This window comes from Pocillopora damicornis, chromosome 13, assembly GCF_964200805.1.
Source record: "Pocillopora damicornis chromosome 13, jaPocDami1.2, whole genome shotgun sequence".
NCBI classification, from domain to species: domain Eukaryota; kingdom Metazoa; phylum Cnidaria; class Anthozoa; order Scleractinia; family Pocilloporidae; genus Pocillopora; species Pocillopora damicornis.
Genome location: NC_142682.1, coordinates 21,106,355 through 21,124,566, shown reverse-complemented (window position 1 = coordinate 21,124,566; position 18,212 = coordinate 21,106,355). Strand labels below are relative to the sequence as shown.

Sequence of the window (18,212 nt, the reverse complement as noted above, 5' to 3'; positions counted from 1 at the left end):
TACCTGCTGGTCTATGTCCCTCCTTGACCTCTGCACAAACAGTGCCCTGCCTTTCCCCTGGCAAGCCCCGCTGCTCGCTTTGCGACGCGCGCTAGCGCTGGTGGAGCCTGTGGCTCCGGCCTCAACAGTTTGCCCTCACCAACCGGCCAGCGGTCTAGGAACGACAGCCCCTCAAAGTTTCACCTCTGCAGCTACAACTTGTGAGCATTTCTTCCACTCTCCTGCACTGACCATTCCATCGCCTCTCTCTCTCTCTACCTCTTCTCTCCACTGCCTATTGGCATTGTTGGCAGAAATTTCATGTTTTTAGCAATCTCATTTAATAATAGTAGAAATGATAATACAATATCCAATATCCAATATCCAATATCCAATATCCAATATACAATATACAATGTGCAATATCAAGCAGACAAGTGATGAGATCAAAGAAAAATAGAAATGAAGGGAACTTAAGCTGATCCAATAGAAAATTCTCCAAGCCAACGTCACCAGAACTGTATGGCTGACAGTAAGGAGAATTACTATGGAGATCTTGGGAGGGAGTGAAAGGCTTCATTAAAAGGAGGCTGTAAATTGAATGTCAATGTGAATTTTCCTGCTTTCCTGCCTGTAGGGGAAACAAGGACCAAGTGAAGTACAAATTGAATCCTTCCCTGGGAAAAAAAAAGGTCAGTCAATTCATAAAATCAAATCCGTGAGAATAATGATTGATCACCCACTCCGAGATAATATTATTATTGTTATCTGTCAGCCATTTGAAATGACAGGGCTTGCACAGGAATGAAATTCCCTTCAAACCAGATTGCACCTGTACGTCCCTTACCACTTGAGTGTAACCCTTTAGCTCCCAGATCAAATTTGCACCTCTCCTCACTGTCAACCATACAATCCTTATGATGGTAGTTCCTTGGTAGAATTTAGTATGGCATCAACCAATGGTCCCCAAATTGAGATGATGTTCTGGATTCTCAGCACTCACCCTGTTCATATTGTATTTATATCGTTAGGAAAAATTCTCTCTCCAGGTCATTTGCGGTAGTGAAAGGGTTATTAAGAGCTGTCACATCGCCTCGCCTGCAGGTAAATATGGTCAATGACATTACTAGATTTCTGGATTATACCATCCATTTACCCGTCTACGTAACATTTCCCCCACTGAACACACAAGAGGCTGTCGTTCCCCTGACAGGCCATGATCACCATTGCGCTACGCGCGCAGGCCTTCTGGGCACCTGGGGCTACCACCTCAACAGTCTGCCGCAGGCCTGCGACCAGCGCTATGGAAATGACAGCCATCAGAAACTTTTAACTCCGTCCATCATTATCACATCAACCCTTGACATTAATTCATTCCTCCTTTGCAGCTGAATTTCATTCAGACACTTTGGATTGGTTATTATTGCTTCAAAAAGTGCAGGAATTCAGTGTGAAGCTAGCTCTGGCCTTAAGGAATTGTCATACTTTTTGCTGTGCAATTTCATGTTTCTATCAGTGTCAACAGATGAGCAAAATTCTCTCTTTTCTTCAGTTGCAGCAGCTGACATGCAAGGGCAGGAACTGTGCTGGTGTGATGTAGCTATCAAGTGCCACCATCAAGGTTGAATGTGTGCAGGCAGTGATGACTGGAGATTTTTTCCCCCTCTAAACAATACTGCCTAACCGAATGGAGTAGACAAGAAAAGTTTTGACACATTCATTGGTATTGTTGTTGAAAATAAAGACTGATGCCCAAATTTATATTCAAAGGAGTGTGTGGTTTTGTCCTTTGTCTTTGTGTAGGTAATTGGATGATCTCTAGCGATATTTGACCTAAATGCCTGCAGTGATATTTCGAAATTGTTATGCGTAGTCTCACCAGCTGTTAGGCCGGTGGCATTTGAGGCAATTTTGAAATATCACCAGTGGTATTCATGCCAAACATCAGGTACAAATTATGCTGTTATTCGTCTCTACCGCTACCCGGGTTTAGTTTGTAATTTTCACATGTAGGTATTTGGCTTAAATTAAGCTGAAACACCACTGCTCTAAGCCAATCAAATCGCAGAAATGTCTCATGTGCTAGTATACGGGCATTAAAACCGGACAGTGCAACCTCGATGTATGAAACCCTTTCACTCCCAAGATCTGATTAGTAATTGTCCTTACTATCTGCCAGACAACTCTTATGATGTGAGTTCAAAGAATTTGGTATTGGCTCAACTACTAATCCCATGATCGATGTTCTTCTCCATTCTCGTCACCTGCCTGCTTGATATTGTATTCATACAGTAAGGAGAAGTTCTGTCTTGGTCACTTGTGGGAGTGGAGGGTTCATATTTATTTCATTTCGCCAATTTGACAGGCACGTTTTCTGTGATTAGAATTTCCTCTAGGAGTATTTCATTGTCCGAAGCTTTTTGATTTTGGCTCCAATAATTTTTTTTTAAATTTTGGAGCGCGGGCTCAACTCTATGCATACACCCCAGTACCCCCTCGGTGTCGAAATGGAAACAGACAAAACACATGGCGAAGGTAGTGAGTAGATGTCAAGGACTTTCAGTCTAAGACTCGTAGAACCAACCTTCTGAGGCTTATTCTGCTCGGTAAACGGAGAGTATTTTCCCGACGATCGGTCCATTTTCTAAAGGGAGGTCGCAAGTGCCTGTCAAATATCCCAGGCATTTTTGCTTCGTTTTGTGTACTTTGGTAGAAACTCGTACGTCGAAGGAACGCGCTTTAAAAGTGTATGAATCCAGAGCTACACATATTTACAGTTGAGGGTGACAAACTGAACGGATGTACCCAGTCGTTTGGCGTACTGTTGGACCCTAACCCTAACCCTAACCCTAACCCTAAACCCTAACCCTCATTTCCACACGCGATGGTTGAATTTAGCCGGAAAAAGCACGGTGAGTGTTAGGGTTAGCTGAAAAAATTCCTAAGCAAGGGTGAATTTCTTTCTGGAACCATTAATAGTTGGAAGGAATTTGCTTAAATAACAACCCTTACCGCCTGTCTGGGGGTAAAACCTTGAACTTAGACTATAATGCACTGCTTTTCTTAACGAGGATCTATTTTCATTTCAATATGGAGGGCGAAATTTGGCAAAGTGCCCCAAAGAGAGATCTCGGACTGACAATTGGAAAAAGAGGTTGAATTTGTCTTTTCAGAGTTTTGTCGGCAGTCTAATTGTTGTTGAATTCCTTTCTCTGAACTGCAAACCTCTTTAGTGAAATGAAGGTGAAAACAAAAGACCATTTTATCGCAATTGGTTGACAGCTTGGTAAGGAAAGCTGCATTTATAGCGATCGTGGTGACTAGAGTTAAAGGAGACACTTTTGAATGTTCTCATCTTTGTGGGCACAGCGACCTGCTTCCCTTTTGTGGCGGTTATTAAAAATAACTTATTATAGCAGAGAACGAGTACACATTTTCTCAACCATCAACTCAATTTTATTTTAAATGTGTTGAATTCCAAAATGAACACGCTGGTCAAATTTCAAAATCGAGCTAAACTATCTGTCACCTTTGTCACAGAAAAAAATTAGTTTGCTCACAAAAACACGACCGCCTTAGCTTGAATATTATCATCAACAGCTTGTGAGGAACTTAAAAAAAAAAAATCTTGCAAACACAACACTTACGGAACACACTGGCCTGTGTTGAACTCTGAAATGAACATGCTGGTTGAATTTCAAAATCGAGTAAAACCATCTCACCACTGTCACAGAAAAGACCAATTTCCTCAGAAAAACACCACTGCCCTAGCTTGAATATTTATCCACAGTTTGCGACAGACTTTGACATTGATCATCTTGTTATAAAATTGACTGAAACCACCTCTCACGATTGTCGCAAAAAAAACATTCATTTCTTCAGAACACACTGGCCTGTGTTGAACTCTAAAATGAACATGCAACCTGGTTGAATTTCAAAATTGAGTAAAACCATTGTCACAGAAAAAACTAATGTCCTCATAGCTTGAATATCTATCCACAGTCTGTGAGAGACGTTGACATTGATCATCTCGAACTCCAAAATGAACATCCAAGTGAAAAGCTTACAGTCTGACTGAAAATTTGTTTTACAGTTAGGTACCTCCTATTGGAAGACAGTCCTGTCGATCTCTTCTTCTTCAGTGGGATCTTCTGGCTGGAGAAACCACAGCCACCTGTTGTTACTGTCTGGTATGCACCTTCGACGTATATACATGAGTGCTGCGATCTGGCTATGGTGGTCGCTGTGATGGCCAATGGCGCTGGCTATTTTAGACAAGTTGCACCATACGTCTCCCCAGCCTCTTTGTAAGAGAAGGTGTTGGAGACGTGGACGGAGCATGACCAGCATTCCAGCGTTGGCTATATATCGCAATCTGGTGGCACTACAACTCAGGATGTCCTCCAGGGCCTTGCAAAGCAGGATCCTCCTATCTTCAGGGATCTGTCCACCGTTCAAACATTGTGCGATCAGGGGTGCAAATTCCAACATGGCAGCCAGCCGTCCGTTTCTTTTCAAGCCCAGCGCAGTGATTGTGGGTTGGTCCAGCTTGTTTACGAGCATGCAAATGGAGCAGGTTGGATTCTGACATTTGGTTCTCACGTCGGCCATATCTCCCCCCCCTTCCTGGCACAGGCAGTACGGGCAGCTCTGATCCTCTTCATCCTGGGAGTCTCTCACGACCGGCTCTCCCAGGCAAGTGCAGTCGGCCCCAGTGGCTGTCCAGACGTCGCGGACTCTCTGCCTCGCTATTCTGGTACGTTCCTCTGTGTAGACCCTGAGAGCTGCAGATTGTCTAGCCTGCTGTAAGGCTTGCGTGTCTGAAGATCTGGCCTGCTGTTCTGCCTAGGGAGAGAAAAAAAAAGCAACAGGTGAGGTAGGTACCTCCACTAATAATAATAATAATAATAATAATAATAATAATAATAATAATGATAATAAAATTAATAATAATAATAATAAAGCATGCTTCGTGCAAGTAGTGAAAATTAAAAAATTTAAAATGCGGTGAAAATTTTTTAACTTACAATTGGTTCATTCTCAATTTCCCCCTGCCCCTCTAAAAGGTCAAAATTAAATGTAGGTTAAAAGTTTTTGACAAAGATTGAGTCTCAATTTCCTCTGTCTCCTGGCCCCAACTATTCAGCAAATGCCAATCTAATATTTTTGAAGTTAGCACCTATCAAATCATTTTGTCAGTCAATGTGCAGTTATTTATTTTTTAAATTTCAGTTCACCTGTGGTGGGTTGCAAGGTTGGTTTCCTTGCAGGAACTTTTGCAGTCTGTCCAAAGACTCTCTGTTGGGTATGCGTGTGGCTATGATTCCCGGCAGTGCTAGCAGACGCTGCCGGGGATCTGGTGGTACTTCCTGCTGCACTTCTTGGTCCCTCGGTCTTTGCTCAGCTACTGGCCCTTCTGTGGACACCTGGGATGCTCGGGTGCTGGCACGTCTGGGCGTCGCCTGCTTTCTTCGTCTGACCAAGCCGGAGCTGCCGCTGGGTCTTCGTGTGGGTGTCGCTTCTGCAGCTGTGACTCGCAGTGCCTGTTATAAAAGGGTGAGATATATCTAGTTGGTCATCTAAAACAAGGCCCTGCATGATGAAGAGGATCTTTAAATGCGTGTATTATGGTCATCTGGAGTAATGGGTTCTAAGCTCGTCTACTGACTGACTGACTCGCTCTTAATCACAGGAGAGACCCTACCTGAGTCGTTGTCTGCACAGACACGTAACACTGCAGCAGATTTTCTATGTGCCTTGTCACGGTTTCAGTGTGCTCTGGGGTTCCTCGGGCGGGAAGTGGATCCAGCTCCTCTTCAGCATCCCACCCGACGGAGAGTTCTGACTCATCCGAACTGCTGTCCTCCCCATGGTCTGGAGCAGAGGCTATCACCAGATCCCAGTGGGAAGAGCTGGCCAGTCTGAGCCCCTTTGTCTGTTCGGCTTCCAGGGGCGTCATGGTCAGGAAGTCCACTCCAAATCGAAGCATCATTTCCACCAGACGTGCAGGCTTGTCTTTCTTGCCCGCATATCTGATTGCTGTCATTCGCGCGAGCATCAGTTCTGTCACGGTGAGTCCCAGACCTCGTATCATTTCTTTTGACATGAAAGCAGCCACGTCACCTGCAAGAGAGTCGATGTCAATTGCATGTCCTGAGCACTAGCCCTTCACAAGAACAAATCACTTTGTACCAAAGGTAATCAGAGGAACTGCATTGAGAACACAAGATGTAATAAGTGAGTCTTCCAAAACTGTCCCAAGCTTGAATTTTCTTTGGTGCTAGCAGAGTTATCATTTTTACCTCACAATGGAATACTACTACTACTGTTTTTGTTTGTTTGTTGGTTTTTTTTTTTTTAAAGAAAAAAAAATTGTTAAGAAATGTTTTCAAGTTACCTGGAGACACGCTTCGAATTCCCTGGTTCGAAATGCGTGCTGCCACCGTGATATTGCCGGGCAAGATTCCTCTGTGTGTGTCCGTGATGAGACGACGAGGGAAACCATGTGTAAACTGGGCAGAGACATCGCTCCAGTGGGGGGCATTCAAGATCATGACGTTCCCAAAGAGGTCAAGGCGTACCAAATTCAAGTTGCGGTCGAATGCCTCGTTGCCACATCTCAGACTCCCATCCAAGGCCTGTCCCGTGGTTAGAAACATATCCTCCTTGGACAGTTCATTTCTTCTTTCTTGTGAGTGGTCTGACTCCTGCCGCTGTGTGCTGCACCATTCCTCTCTACTCTGTACATAGCGTGAACAATAATCTCTACATGTCTGCAGGTCTTCAAATACCACTTCTCCAGCTTGGTCCTCAGCAAAAAGCCCTGCGGGCAAACGCAAGCTGTCATACAGGAACAGATTGAAGTTGAACCGCATTCTATCTTCCAACGATACCGCCAGGCCAGACGGGAAATACGGTGCAACAAGGACTGGTGCCACATTCCTGCTTGTGGATGGCTGGTTGTCTAAGGCCACATGCAGCATTGGTGAGTCCCGGGGTTGTGTTTCATCATCAATGAACGAGCTTGAAGGGCTAGGAAAAAAAGGGAAAAACAAAGCATGAAAAAAATTGAAAAAACATGAATTGCCTTGCTCAAGAGCTACTTCTGTTTCCTTTTTTGAACGTGGGTGAATCCTTGTTTACATTTTTTGCCTCGTCATCATCATCATCTCGCGAAGAAATAAGATGAAATTTTTGAATATGGAAAGAGCATATGAACCATTTCAGTTATCTCTGACAATCTGAGCCCCATCGATAGATAACAAACAGTTTCCCAGGAATTCTCTTTTCAAAACCCCAAAATTTACAGGGAATGCATGAGCTCGTTGATGTTTTGCCTGCAAGCGATTTTGCAGTTTTTTTTTTTACTTGTGGCCAATTTCTTTGTGACTGATTGCAAGGAGTCGAAACCTAAACAAACTGCATAATTCAACCAGCTCTTTTCATTTTTGAACATGACTGGTATACACAGCTACATCTCCTACGGGTTCACCGGCATGCTAATGGGCAAAAATGTAAACAGGGACGTCACGATCGATCGACCATTCTAACCAATTTGTACTCTTTGGTATACAATCTCAAGTTCTCCAGTCGAGTACTACAAAAGTTGTAGAGTATTTTATTTTGCCCTGTTCCTTGCACAGCAGTTCTCACTTTTATGTGCTCCGTTCATCAGATAGAGTGGACAAACCCAAGGCACATGTCAAGTGCAATCTGTTTCCTGGGTAAGTTTGAGCAATTTGGTTGGAATTTTGCAGTAGCCTGATGGCTAATCTGATGTAACACCACCGAAACTATCTTTGGCCGAGTTGAAATTTAATTCGACAATATTGAGCACATGCCTTTTTGAGAACTACTGGGGCATGGATTATAATTATATTAACAAGGCTACAATAATAATAGTAATAATAATAATAATAGTAATAATCAAAGTAGTAGTAATAATGATAATAGCATTAAGAAGAATAACAATAATTCTGATGATGATCTTCAACCAGAGCAGTAGATGCCCTTCAAAATCTGCAGCCAACTAATACCCCATTCACACCAGCAAAACATGTTTTGTTAAACTGGTTTTCATTGAATGAAAATTATAAACAGAGAACTGAAAAACTTGATTTTCCATTGGATTCAAGTACTAGCTAACTTGTATTTCCAATGTGCTACATTCAAGTCAAAAATATTCGGTTAAATAGTTTCTATGAAGAAAAAAAAAATTAAACTGTGTTTAACAAAACAACTTTTAAACATGTTTAAGCTTTGGTGTGAATGGGGCATAATTTGGTTTCGGTGTTCAAGAAATATTGTGGCAAGATATTGAAAAATACCAGTAACTGGGGAGAAAACACTTATGTACTATTATCCTGGTCAACTCCCAGGGAAAGGGGCACGCCTTCCATGATTCGAGCATATAAAAGGGCATGGTTGATCGTGTTTTCTTCTGAATTTTGGAAACCTTTGCCAGAAATAAAGGAATAGACCAACAGACATTCTCTGTCCCAATAAGTGACTCTGGGGGAGTAGATAGAATCTAATATGTGCCCACTAAGTCAAATTTAATATCATACCTTTCCTCGCTTGGATCTTCCTCGTCTTGAACGGGAACGGGAACGGGAACGGGAACGGGATCAAGACGGGAACTGCAATGCGAAAGAGAGTCGTCGCTAAGTACACCAAGTAAAAATCAAGCGTGTATAGTACCATGCCGACAATGTATAGTACAAACGCATAGTACAAAACAACAAAGACAAAAACTCAGAAAGAAGAGGCAGAGACGACCGCAAATAAAACAGCTTCCAAATGAATACAATGAATGCAATGATTGCCTACTGGTCATTTCACTGGGTGCGGTTCACCTCGGGGAACAATGACAAAAAAAACAAAAACAAAAACCAACAAAAAAGTAAACAGAACAGAGCACCATGTGTATTTTAGCGCGTTACCGACCTGCGACTTTCCGCAGCTTGTGTTTCTATAAACTCCCAACCCCTTGCTCTTTTGGAACGTTTCCTTCTGGGCGGCATGTTGAACGACCTTAACTGTGTGAGTTCATATGGGGAATGAGCTGAGAATCTCATCTGGGACGTGTTTAAAGACAGGACCAGCAAGAGGAGGGCGTGCTTAAGGTTCGTGAGTGTTATTTTCGACGAGGTCACGCAGATATTTAGGATCAAAGTTTAGGACCCTCGAGCGAATTCCAGCAAGCTAAAACAGAAAAGAGAGAAGCTACGAACACTCGAGGACGATTATTTGATGAGAGATTGAAAATCGACGATGTATTAGGTCAGGTGTCGTGACTTATTCACTTCAACAAACGACGCGCTCGCCATTCCTCGCCTTTCGTGCCTACATGACAACATGGCTGCAAGTTTCCAAAAATGGCACCGGAAGTGGAGGTCTCTATTGTGTTCGCGCAGGTTCTGCGCGTACACAATAAATGATTGATAGCCCTGGCCACTTCCTGCCTTCCCAGGTACGTGACTTCTTACACACGACGTGACTCGAACTGAAAGCAATGCGTGGGAACTAGCGCGTCTCTCCCCTTGTACTTTGGTCAACGTGGGACGGCAAGGAATTAATTCAATGAAAATTTCACCCCGTCGACTTCCAAAGAGAATGAATTTTGCGTCCGATGGACGGAAAGTTCTTCAAATATATTGCGCGTAGAGCTGATCACTACTATACGTTTTTATTTCCCGAAAGCATTTTTATCGTTAAAAGGAACACACACACACACACGAAAAAAAAAAAAAAGACTTTAAATTTGGACAAAACCAAATGCATGCTTATCGGTAGTAATAGGAAACGCGTAAATATAGTTTATCATTATTATTTATTATTATTTGATTGGCTAGTTGGCCGGCCATATCGGCCTAGCGCCAAATGTCCCCCCCTCCCCCCTCCCCCCCTCCCCAAGGCGCGCGCGCACGCGCATTAGGTGACTCGACTAGCTAGCCCTGCGAGCTAGACAGACATGTCTTTTCGTTTCGCCTCCACGAAATCGGAGGCAGTGGGAATATGGCATCACACACCTTCCATCCCCGAGGTTTCGAAGTTGCGATGTTGCTGTGTTCAAGGTAACCCTGTGCAAAGAATGATTCGTTAGGCGAGGAGAGCACTTATTTGGAGACTCTCTAGTGGCTGTATATATTATCTGAATTGAGTTCACTCCCACAACTTAACGAAGGCTTTTCGACTGCGGGCGAGTCGATTTCAACCTTCTTCTCTTTGCGCAATATTCGTTCGTTCGTTCGTTCGTTTGGAAGATTTCGCACCTCGTCTGCGAAGCCGCTTCGATTTCGACTCGATTCGTGGCGCACACGTGGACGAACGCGCGAGTGCAAAAAAACCAGCAGCCGATCGACTCTGAGAACGAAGCAACTCGCAAGAGAATCGAAAGCCTTTTCCGTCCGTAGATTTTTCTCTCTGTTCGCAAATACAGGGCTTTCAGCCGCAGGGGACGAGCGTCCTCCTGACTCGAGCGACGAGCGAGTGTTTGTCTGTTTGTCTGTCTCTTTGTTTGTTTTGCCTGTTTGTACACGTCCAAGTTGGCAGTTAAAAACATAGTCTATTTTCCAAGGTTTCCAAGGAAGGTTTCTTCACTTCATGCCTGGGTCCTTATGTATATCATTCTGTTTTACAGAAAATAACGGTCAACTTGAGCAGGAAAACTCCAATCAGCCAAGAGGGGCCAGAAAAGAATTGTGCTTAGACATAGCAGTTACCTCCAGCTGGAAAATACAAGTAAGTACTGCCAAAGAATACTTAGTCAGTATATGGGAAGAATAGTATGCAACTGAATGATGCAAGTTTCAGCCAGTTGAGGGTTCTTACATTTTTTTATGGTGGTGCTAATGGTGTCTCAGTCAATTGCTAACTTAGTATTTAAGTACTAGTTGTGGTATTGATTATTTGACTTTCCCTAAATGCTTTTTTATTGGTGGAGCCAACGGAAAAGGTTTGTGAGGCCATGCTTTAAAAAAATGACAGGAAGGCCTTAAGAGCCTACTTAGATCTTTATGAAGATGGAGGGTTATTTTATTGGCAGTGACATGTAAAGATAGTTTGCCAGGGCCACTTACTAGGAGTAGATTTATAAGTTAAAAATACTACATTTGAGCTCAATTTTTACGCAGACATTATTCAGGTATGATGGAAATTTAAAAGCACGTTCTTGTCTCATTCATAAGCAATGCTATATACTTCACAGCTGTCAAATTTATTAAATTTTGTGTTCAGAATTACTTTTGGCCTTGATATTTTTAACATTATGTAACATTTAACATTGCATAACATTGTTTTTAACAAACAGTAAACTTTTTTGGTTTTGATCTGAGCAATTAAAAACATTGTGTTGTTTCCAAGGTTTCCAAGGAAGGTTTCTGCACTTCATGCCTGGGTCCTCATGTATATTATTCTGTTTTACAGAAAATAACAGTCGACTGGAGCAGGCAAACTCCAATCAGCCAAGAGGGGCCAGAAAAGAATTGTGCTTAGACATAGCAGTTACCTCCAGCTGGAAAATACAAGTAAGTACTGCCAAAGAATACTTAGTCAGTATATGGGAAGAATAGTATGCAACTGAATGATGCAAGTTTCAGCCAGTTGAGGGTTCTTACATTTTTTTATGGTGGTGCTAATGGTGTCTCAGTCAATTGCTAACTTAGTATTTAAGTACTAGTTGTGGTATTGATTATTTGACTTTCCCTAAATGTTTTTTATTGGTGGAGCCAACGGAAAAAGTTTGTGAGGCCATGCTTTGAAAAAATGACAGGAAGGCCTTAAGAGCCTACTTAGATCTTTATGAAGATGGAGGGTTATTTTATTGGCAGTGACATGTAAAGATAGTTTGCCAGGGCCACTTACTAGGAGTAGATTTATAAGTTAAAAATACTACATTTGAGCTCAATTTTTACGCAGACATTATTCAGGTATGATGGAAATTTAAAAGCACGTTCTTGTCTCATTCATAAGCAATGCTATATACTTCACAGCTGTCAAATTTATTAAATTTTGTGTTCAGAATTACTTTTGGCCTTGATATTTTTAACATTATGTAACATTTAACATTGCATGACATTGTTTTTAACAAACAGTAAAATTTTTTGGTTTTGATCTGAGCCATTAAAAACATTGTGTTGTTTCCAAGGTTTCCAAGGAAGGTTTCTTCACTTCATGCCTGGGTCCTTATGTATATTATTCTGTTTTACAGAAAATAACAGTCAACTGGAGCAGGCAAACTCCAATCAGCCAAGAGGGGCCAGAAAAGAATTGTGCTTAGACATAGCAGTTACCTCCAGCTGGAAAATACAAGTAAGTACTGCCAAAGAATACTTAGTCAGTATATGGGAAGAATAGTATGCAACTGAATGATGCAAGTTTCAGCCAGTTGAGGGTTCTTACATTTTTTTATGGTGGTGCTAATGGTGTCTCAGTCAATTGCTAACTTAGTATTTAAGTACTAGTTGTGGTATTGATTATTTGACTTTCCCTAAATGCTTTTTTATTGGTGGAGCCAACGGAAAAAGTTTGTGAGGCCATGCTTTGAAAAAATGACAGGAAGGCCTTAAGAGCCTACTTAGATCTTTATGAAGATGGAGGGTTATTTTATTGGCAGTGACATGTAAAGATAGTTTGCCAGGGCCACTTACTAGGAGTAGATTTATAAGTTAAAAATACTACATTTGAGCTCAATTTTTACGCAGACATTATTCAGGTATGATGGAAATTTAAAAGCACGTTCTTGTCTCATTCATAAGCAATGCTATATACTTCACAGCTGTCAAATTTATTAAATTTTGTGTTCAGAATTACTTTTGGCCTTGATGTTTTTAACATTATGTAACATTTAACATTGCATAACATTGTTTTTAACAAACAGTAAACTTTTTTGGTTTTGATCTGAGCAATTAAAAACATTGTGTTGTTTCCAAGGTTTCCAAGGAAGGTTTCTTCACTTCATGCCTGGGTCCTCATGTATATTATTCTGTTTTACAGAAAATAACAGTCCACTGGAGCAGGCAAACTCCAATCAGCCAAGAGGGGCCAGAAAAGAATTGTGCTTAGACATAGCAGTTACCTCCAGCTGGAAAATACAAGTAAGTACTGCCAAAGAATACTTAGTCAGTATATGGGAAGAATAGTATGCAACTGAATGATGCAAGTTTCAGCCAGTTGAGGGTTCTTACATTTTTTTATGGTGGTGCTAATGGTGTCTCAGTCAATTGCTAACTTAGTATTTAAGTACTAGTTGTGGTATTGATTATTTGACTTTCCCTAAATGTTTTTTATTGGTGGAGCCAACGGAAAAAGTTTGTGAGGCCATGCTTTGAAAAAATGACAGGAAGGCCTTAAGAGCCTACTTAGATCTTTATGAAGATGGAGGGTTATTTTATTGGCAGTGACATGTAAAGATAGTTTGCCAGGGCCACTTACTAGGAGTAGATTTATAAGTTAAAAATACTACATTTGAGCTCAATTTTTACGCAGACATTATTCAGGTATGATGGAAATTTAAAAGCACGTTCTTGTCTCATTCATAAGCAATGCTATATACTTCACAGCTGTCAAATTTATTAAATTTTGTGTTCAGAATTACTTTTGGCCTTGATATTTTTAACATTATGTAACATTTAACATTGCATGACATTGTTTTTAACAAACAGTAAAATTTTTTGGTTTTGATCTGAGCCATTAAAAACATTGTGTTGTTTCCAAGGTTTCCAAGGAAGGTTTCTTCACTTCATGCCTGGGTCCTTATGTATATTATTCTGTTTTACAGAAAATAACAGTCGACTGGAGCAGGCAAACTCCAATCAGCCAAGAGGGGCCAGAAAAGAATTGTGCTTAGACATAGCAGTTACCTCCAGCTGGAAAATACAAGTAAGTACTGCCAAAGAATACTTAGTCAGTATATGGGAAGAATAGTATGCAACTGAATGATGCAAGTTTCAGCCAGTTGAGGGTTCTTACATTTTTTTATGGTGGTGCTAATGGTGTCTCAGTCAATTGCTAACTTAGTATTTAAGTACTAGTTGTGGTATTGATTATTTGACTTTCCCTAAATGCTTTTTTATTGGTGGAGCCAACGGAAAAAGTTTGTGAGGCCATGCTTTAAAAAAATGACAGGAAGGCCTTAAGAGCCTACTTAGATCTTTATGAAGATGGAGGGTTATTTTATTGGCAGTGACATGTAAAGATAGTTTGCCAGGGCAACTTACTAGGAGTAGATTTATAAGTTAAAAATACTACATTTGAGCTCAATTTTTACGCAGACATTATTCAGGTATGATGGAAATTTAAAAGCACGTTCTTGTCTCATTCATAAGCAATGCTATATACTTCACAGCTGTCAAATTTATTAAATTTTGTGTTCAGAATTACTTTTGGCCTTGATGTTTTTAACATTATGTAACATTTAACATTGCATAACATTGTTTTTAACAAACAGTAAACTTTTTTGGTTTTGATCTGAGCAATTAAAAACATTGTGTTGTTTCCAAGGTTTCCAAGGAAGGTTTCTTCACTTCATGCCTGGGTCCTCATGTATATTATTCTGTTTTACAGAAAATAACAGTCAACTGGAGCAGGCAAACTCCAATCAGCCAAGAGGGGCCAGAAAAGAATTGTGCTTAGACATAGCAGTTACCTCCAGCTGGAAAATACAAGTAAGTACTGCCAAAGAATACTTAGTCAGTATATGGGAAGAATAGTATGCAACTGAATGATGCAAGTTTCAGCCAGTTGAGGGTTCTTACATTTTTTTATGGTGGTGCTAATGGTGTCTCAGTCAATTGCTAACTTAGTATTTAAGTACTAGTTGTGGTATTGATTATTTGACTTTCCCTAAATGCTTTTTTATTGGTGGAGCCAACGGAAAAAGTTTGTGAGGCCATGCTTTAAAAAAATGACAGGAAGGCCTTAAGAGCCTACTTAGATCTTTATGAAGATGGAGGGTTATTTTATTGGCAGTGACATGTAAAGATAGTTTGCCAGGGCCACTTACTAGGAGTAGATTTATAAGTTAAAAATACTACATTTGAGCTCAATTTTTACGCAGACATTATTCGGGTATGATGGAAATTTAAAAGCACGTTCTTGTCTCATTCATAAGCAATGCTATATACTTCACAGCTGTCAAATTTATTAAATTTTGTGTTCAGAATTACTTTTGGCCTTGATATTTTTAACATTATGTAACATTTAACATTGCATAACATTGTTTTTAACAAACAGTAAACTTTTTTGGTTTTGATCTGAGCAATTAAAAACATTGTGTTGTTTCCAAGGTTTCCAAGGAAGGTTTCTGCACTTCATGCCTGGGTCCTTATGTATATTATTCTGTTTTACAGAAAATAACAGTCGACTGGAGCAGGCAAACTCCAATCAGCCAAGAGGGGCCAGAAAAGAATTGTGCTTAGACATAGCAGTTACCTCCAGCTGGAAAATACAAGTAAGTACTGCCAAAGAATACTTAGTCAGTATATGGGAAGAATAGTATGCAACTGAATGATGCAAGTTTCAGCCAGTTGAGGGTTCTTACATTTTTTTATGGTGGTGCTAATGGTGTCTCAGTCAATTGCTAACTTAGTATTTAAGTACTAGTTGTGGTATTGATTATTTGACTTTCCCTAAATGTTTTTTATTGGTGGAGCCAACGGAAAAAGTTTGTGAGGCCATGCTTTAAAAAAATGACAGGAACCCTTGACATTAATTCATTCCTCCTTTGCAGCTGAATTTCATTCAGACACTTTGGATTGGTTATTATTGCTTCAAAAAGTGCAGGAGTTCAGTGTGAAGCTAGCTGGGGCTTTAAGGAATTTTCATACTTTTTGCTGTGCAATTTCATGTTTCTATCAGTGTCAACAGATGAGCAAAATTCTCTCTTTTCTTCAGTTGCAGCAGCTGACATGCAAGGGCAGGAACTGTGCTGGTGTGATGTAGCTATCAAGTGCCACCATCAAGGTTGAATGTGTGCAGGCAGTGATGACTGGAGATTTTTTCCCCCTCTAAACAATACTGCCTAACCGAATGGAGTAGACAAGAAAAGTTTTGACACATTCATTGGTATTGTTGTTGAAAATAAAGACTGGTGCCCAAATTTATATTCAAAGGAGTGTGTGGTTTTGTCCTTTGTCTTTGTGTAGGTAATTGGATGATCTCTAGTGATATTTGACCTAAATGCCTGCAGTGATATTTCGAAATTGTTATGCGTAGTCTCACCAGCTGTTAGGCCGGTGGCATTTGAGGCAATTTTGAAATATCGCCAGTGGTATTCATGCCAAACATCAGGTACAAATTATGCTGTTATTCGTCTCTACCGCTACCCGGGTTTAGTTTGTAATTTTCACATGTAGGTATTTGGCTTAAATTAAGCTGAAACACCACTGCTCTAAGCCAATCAAATCGCAGAAATGTCTCATGTGCTAGTATACGGGCATTAAAACCGGACAGTGCAACCTCGATGTATGAAACCCTTTCACTCCCAAGATCTGATTAGTAATTGTCCTTACTATCTGCCAGACAACTCTTACGATGTGAGTTCAAAGAATTTGGTATTGGCTCAACTACTAATCCCACGATCGATGTTCTTCTCCATTCTCGTCACCTGCCTGCTTGATATTGTATTCATACAGTAAGGAGAAGTTCTGTCTTGGTCACTTGTGGGAGTGGAGGGTTCATATTTATTTCATTTCGCCAATTTGACAGGCACGTTTTCTGTGATTAGAATTTCCTCTAGGAGTATTTCATTGTCCGAAGCTTTTTGATTTTGGCTCCAATAATTTTTTTTTAAATTTTGGAGCGCGGGCTCAACTCTATGCATACACCCCAGTACCCCCTCGGTGTCGAAATGGAAACAGACAAAACACATGGCGAAGGTAGTGAGTAGTTGTTGTTTTTACTAGATATATCTAGTTTTGAGGTCCTCTTTGAAAACCATACCTTTTTTTCTGAAAGTTTCCTCAATAAAGATGATTATTATAACCACAAACAGACATACGCTATTATTATTATTATTATTATTATTATTATTATTATTATTTGTGCTAGAGGTGCGCTGCGGCGCGACTCGTATCGGCGTCACTTAGTGGTAAAGACATAATAATAATAATAATAATAATAATAATAATAATAATAATAAAGCCTTTATTTAAAGAGGGTGGCACTTAATAGCCAAAGGCTAATAAACTTGTGGCCCTCACAACTATTTACAATCTAAAATACTGTAAGCTAAAATATATATATATACAGTTAAAATATAAAATATGACAGGATTCAATTATAAGATAAAAAATAAATTATTAAATTACGAAATGATGCAAAAGTTGTTGTTCCTTAAAAATATTGGCAAACATGTTCTTTTTAAAACATGCTACAGAATTTAGTTTCCTAATTTCAATTGGTGTACTGTTCCACAGTCTTGTTGCCGAAACAGCGAAAGAGCGTCCTCCTGTTCATTTAGATAATTCGGCAAAGTCCCATTAATTCGCTTATACATTATTGTGCATTTATCAATCTTAGGTTGCTCATAAAACGGGATCCAACCTAGCTTGTTAAACAAAGCAACTGATGGTGTCATGCGATCGGCATGACAAATAACGCGTGCCGCTCTTTATCGCAATTTGCCCAAACAACGTTAGCGTAAGACATAACGGGGCGAATAATGCTATTATAAAACTGAAGTCGCTGTTTAAGGGGTAGACACGCTCGGATCTTACGCAATATTGCGATTCTAGAGGCCAACTTTTTACATACTTTCTCAACATGTTCATTAAATGACAATTTGCTGTCAATGTCTACGCCTAATAAGGTAGCACAATCCACATGGAGCAGATGGCTCGTTTTTATTGAATCGATTGTCGGTTAATTTGGTCGTTACTCAGAGTGGTCGTAGATACGAACATAGTTGCAATGCTTGTCTGTTTGTTTACACTTGTCTGTTTGGTTTTGTAATCGGACCTTTCAGCGTCACCGCGCCCATATGCCAAAAGCGAGTTTGGCGTCCCCAACGGTCGCATTTTCGTTGATCGAAGCCCAGGGCACAGGCGGGACCGACAGGTGAGTTACCTGCTCTGTAACTGCGTTTTTCATCATTGAGAGAAAGTATGCAAACTGATCTTTCTTGTGGCATTTGTCGGAATTTTCGATGGATTCGAGATTTAAAGGCCAAAATCGTCTCGGATCGGACCTTTCAGCGTCACCGCGCGCATATGCCAAAAGCGAGTTTGGCGTCC

At 40.5% G+C, this 18,212-nt stretch overlaps 1 protein-coding gene and 1 long non-coding RNA gene across 3 annotated transcripts; one reads left to right on the top strand and one right to left on the bottom strand.

The window, feature by feature from the left end:
* Window positions 1-3,412: 3,412 nt before the first annotated feature.
* Window positions 3,413-9,894, bottom strand: LOC149035903 (uncharacterized). 2 transcript variants are annotated; one of them, XM_089191669.1, is made up of 6 exons: window positions 8,926-9,894; window positions 8,547-8,618; window positions 6,377-7,011; window positions 5,684-6,102; window positions 5,217-5,522; window positions 3,413-4,824 (listed from the first exon to the last, which is right to left on the bottom strand). In XM_089191669.1, the coding sequence occupies exons 1-6, from the start codon at window positions 9,054-9,056 to the stop codon at window positions 4,084-4,086; spliced, it is 2,304 nt and encodes a 767-aa protein (XP_089047795.1). In that variant the 5' UTR covers window positions 9,057-9,894; the 3' UTR covers window positions 3,413-4,083. The 2 variants fall into 2 exon arrangements, with proteins under 2 accessions (XP_089047795.1, XP_089047796.1); XM_089191670.1 differs by lacking the exons at window positions 8,547-8,618; window positions 8,926-9,894 and adding an exon at window positions 7,511-7,643 and having other exon boundaries at window positions 6,377-7,459.
* Window positions 5,395-7,898, top strand: LOC149035904 (uncharacterized). Its single transcript, XR_016182307.1, has 2 exons — window positions 5,395-5,535; window positions 5,672-7,898. It is a non-coding gene; the product is annotated as an uncharacterized LOC149035904 (long non-coding RNA).
* Window positions 9,895-18,212: the final 8,318 nt, after the last annotated feature.

Excerpts from the sequence above, each read along its gene's own strand:
- LOC149035903 (XM_089191669.1), bottom strand. The coding sequence starts at position 9,056 with ATGAGATTCTCAGCTCATTCCCCATATGAACTCACACAGTTAAGGTCG. Across the intron at positions 5,523-5,683 it reads CTGTGCAGACAACGACTCAG|GCACTGCGAGTCACAGCTGC; the intron begins GTAGGGTCTCTC and ends CTTTTATAACAG. Across the intron at positions 4,825-5,216 it reads AACCTTGCAACCCACCACAG|GCAGAACAGCAGGCCAGATC; the intron begins GTGAACTGAAAT and ends TTCTCTCCCTAG.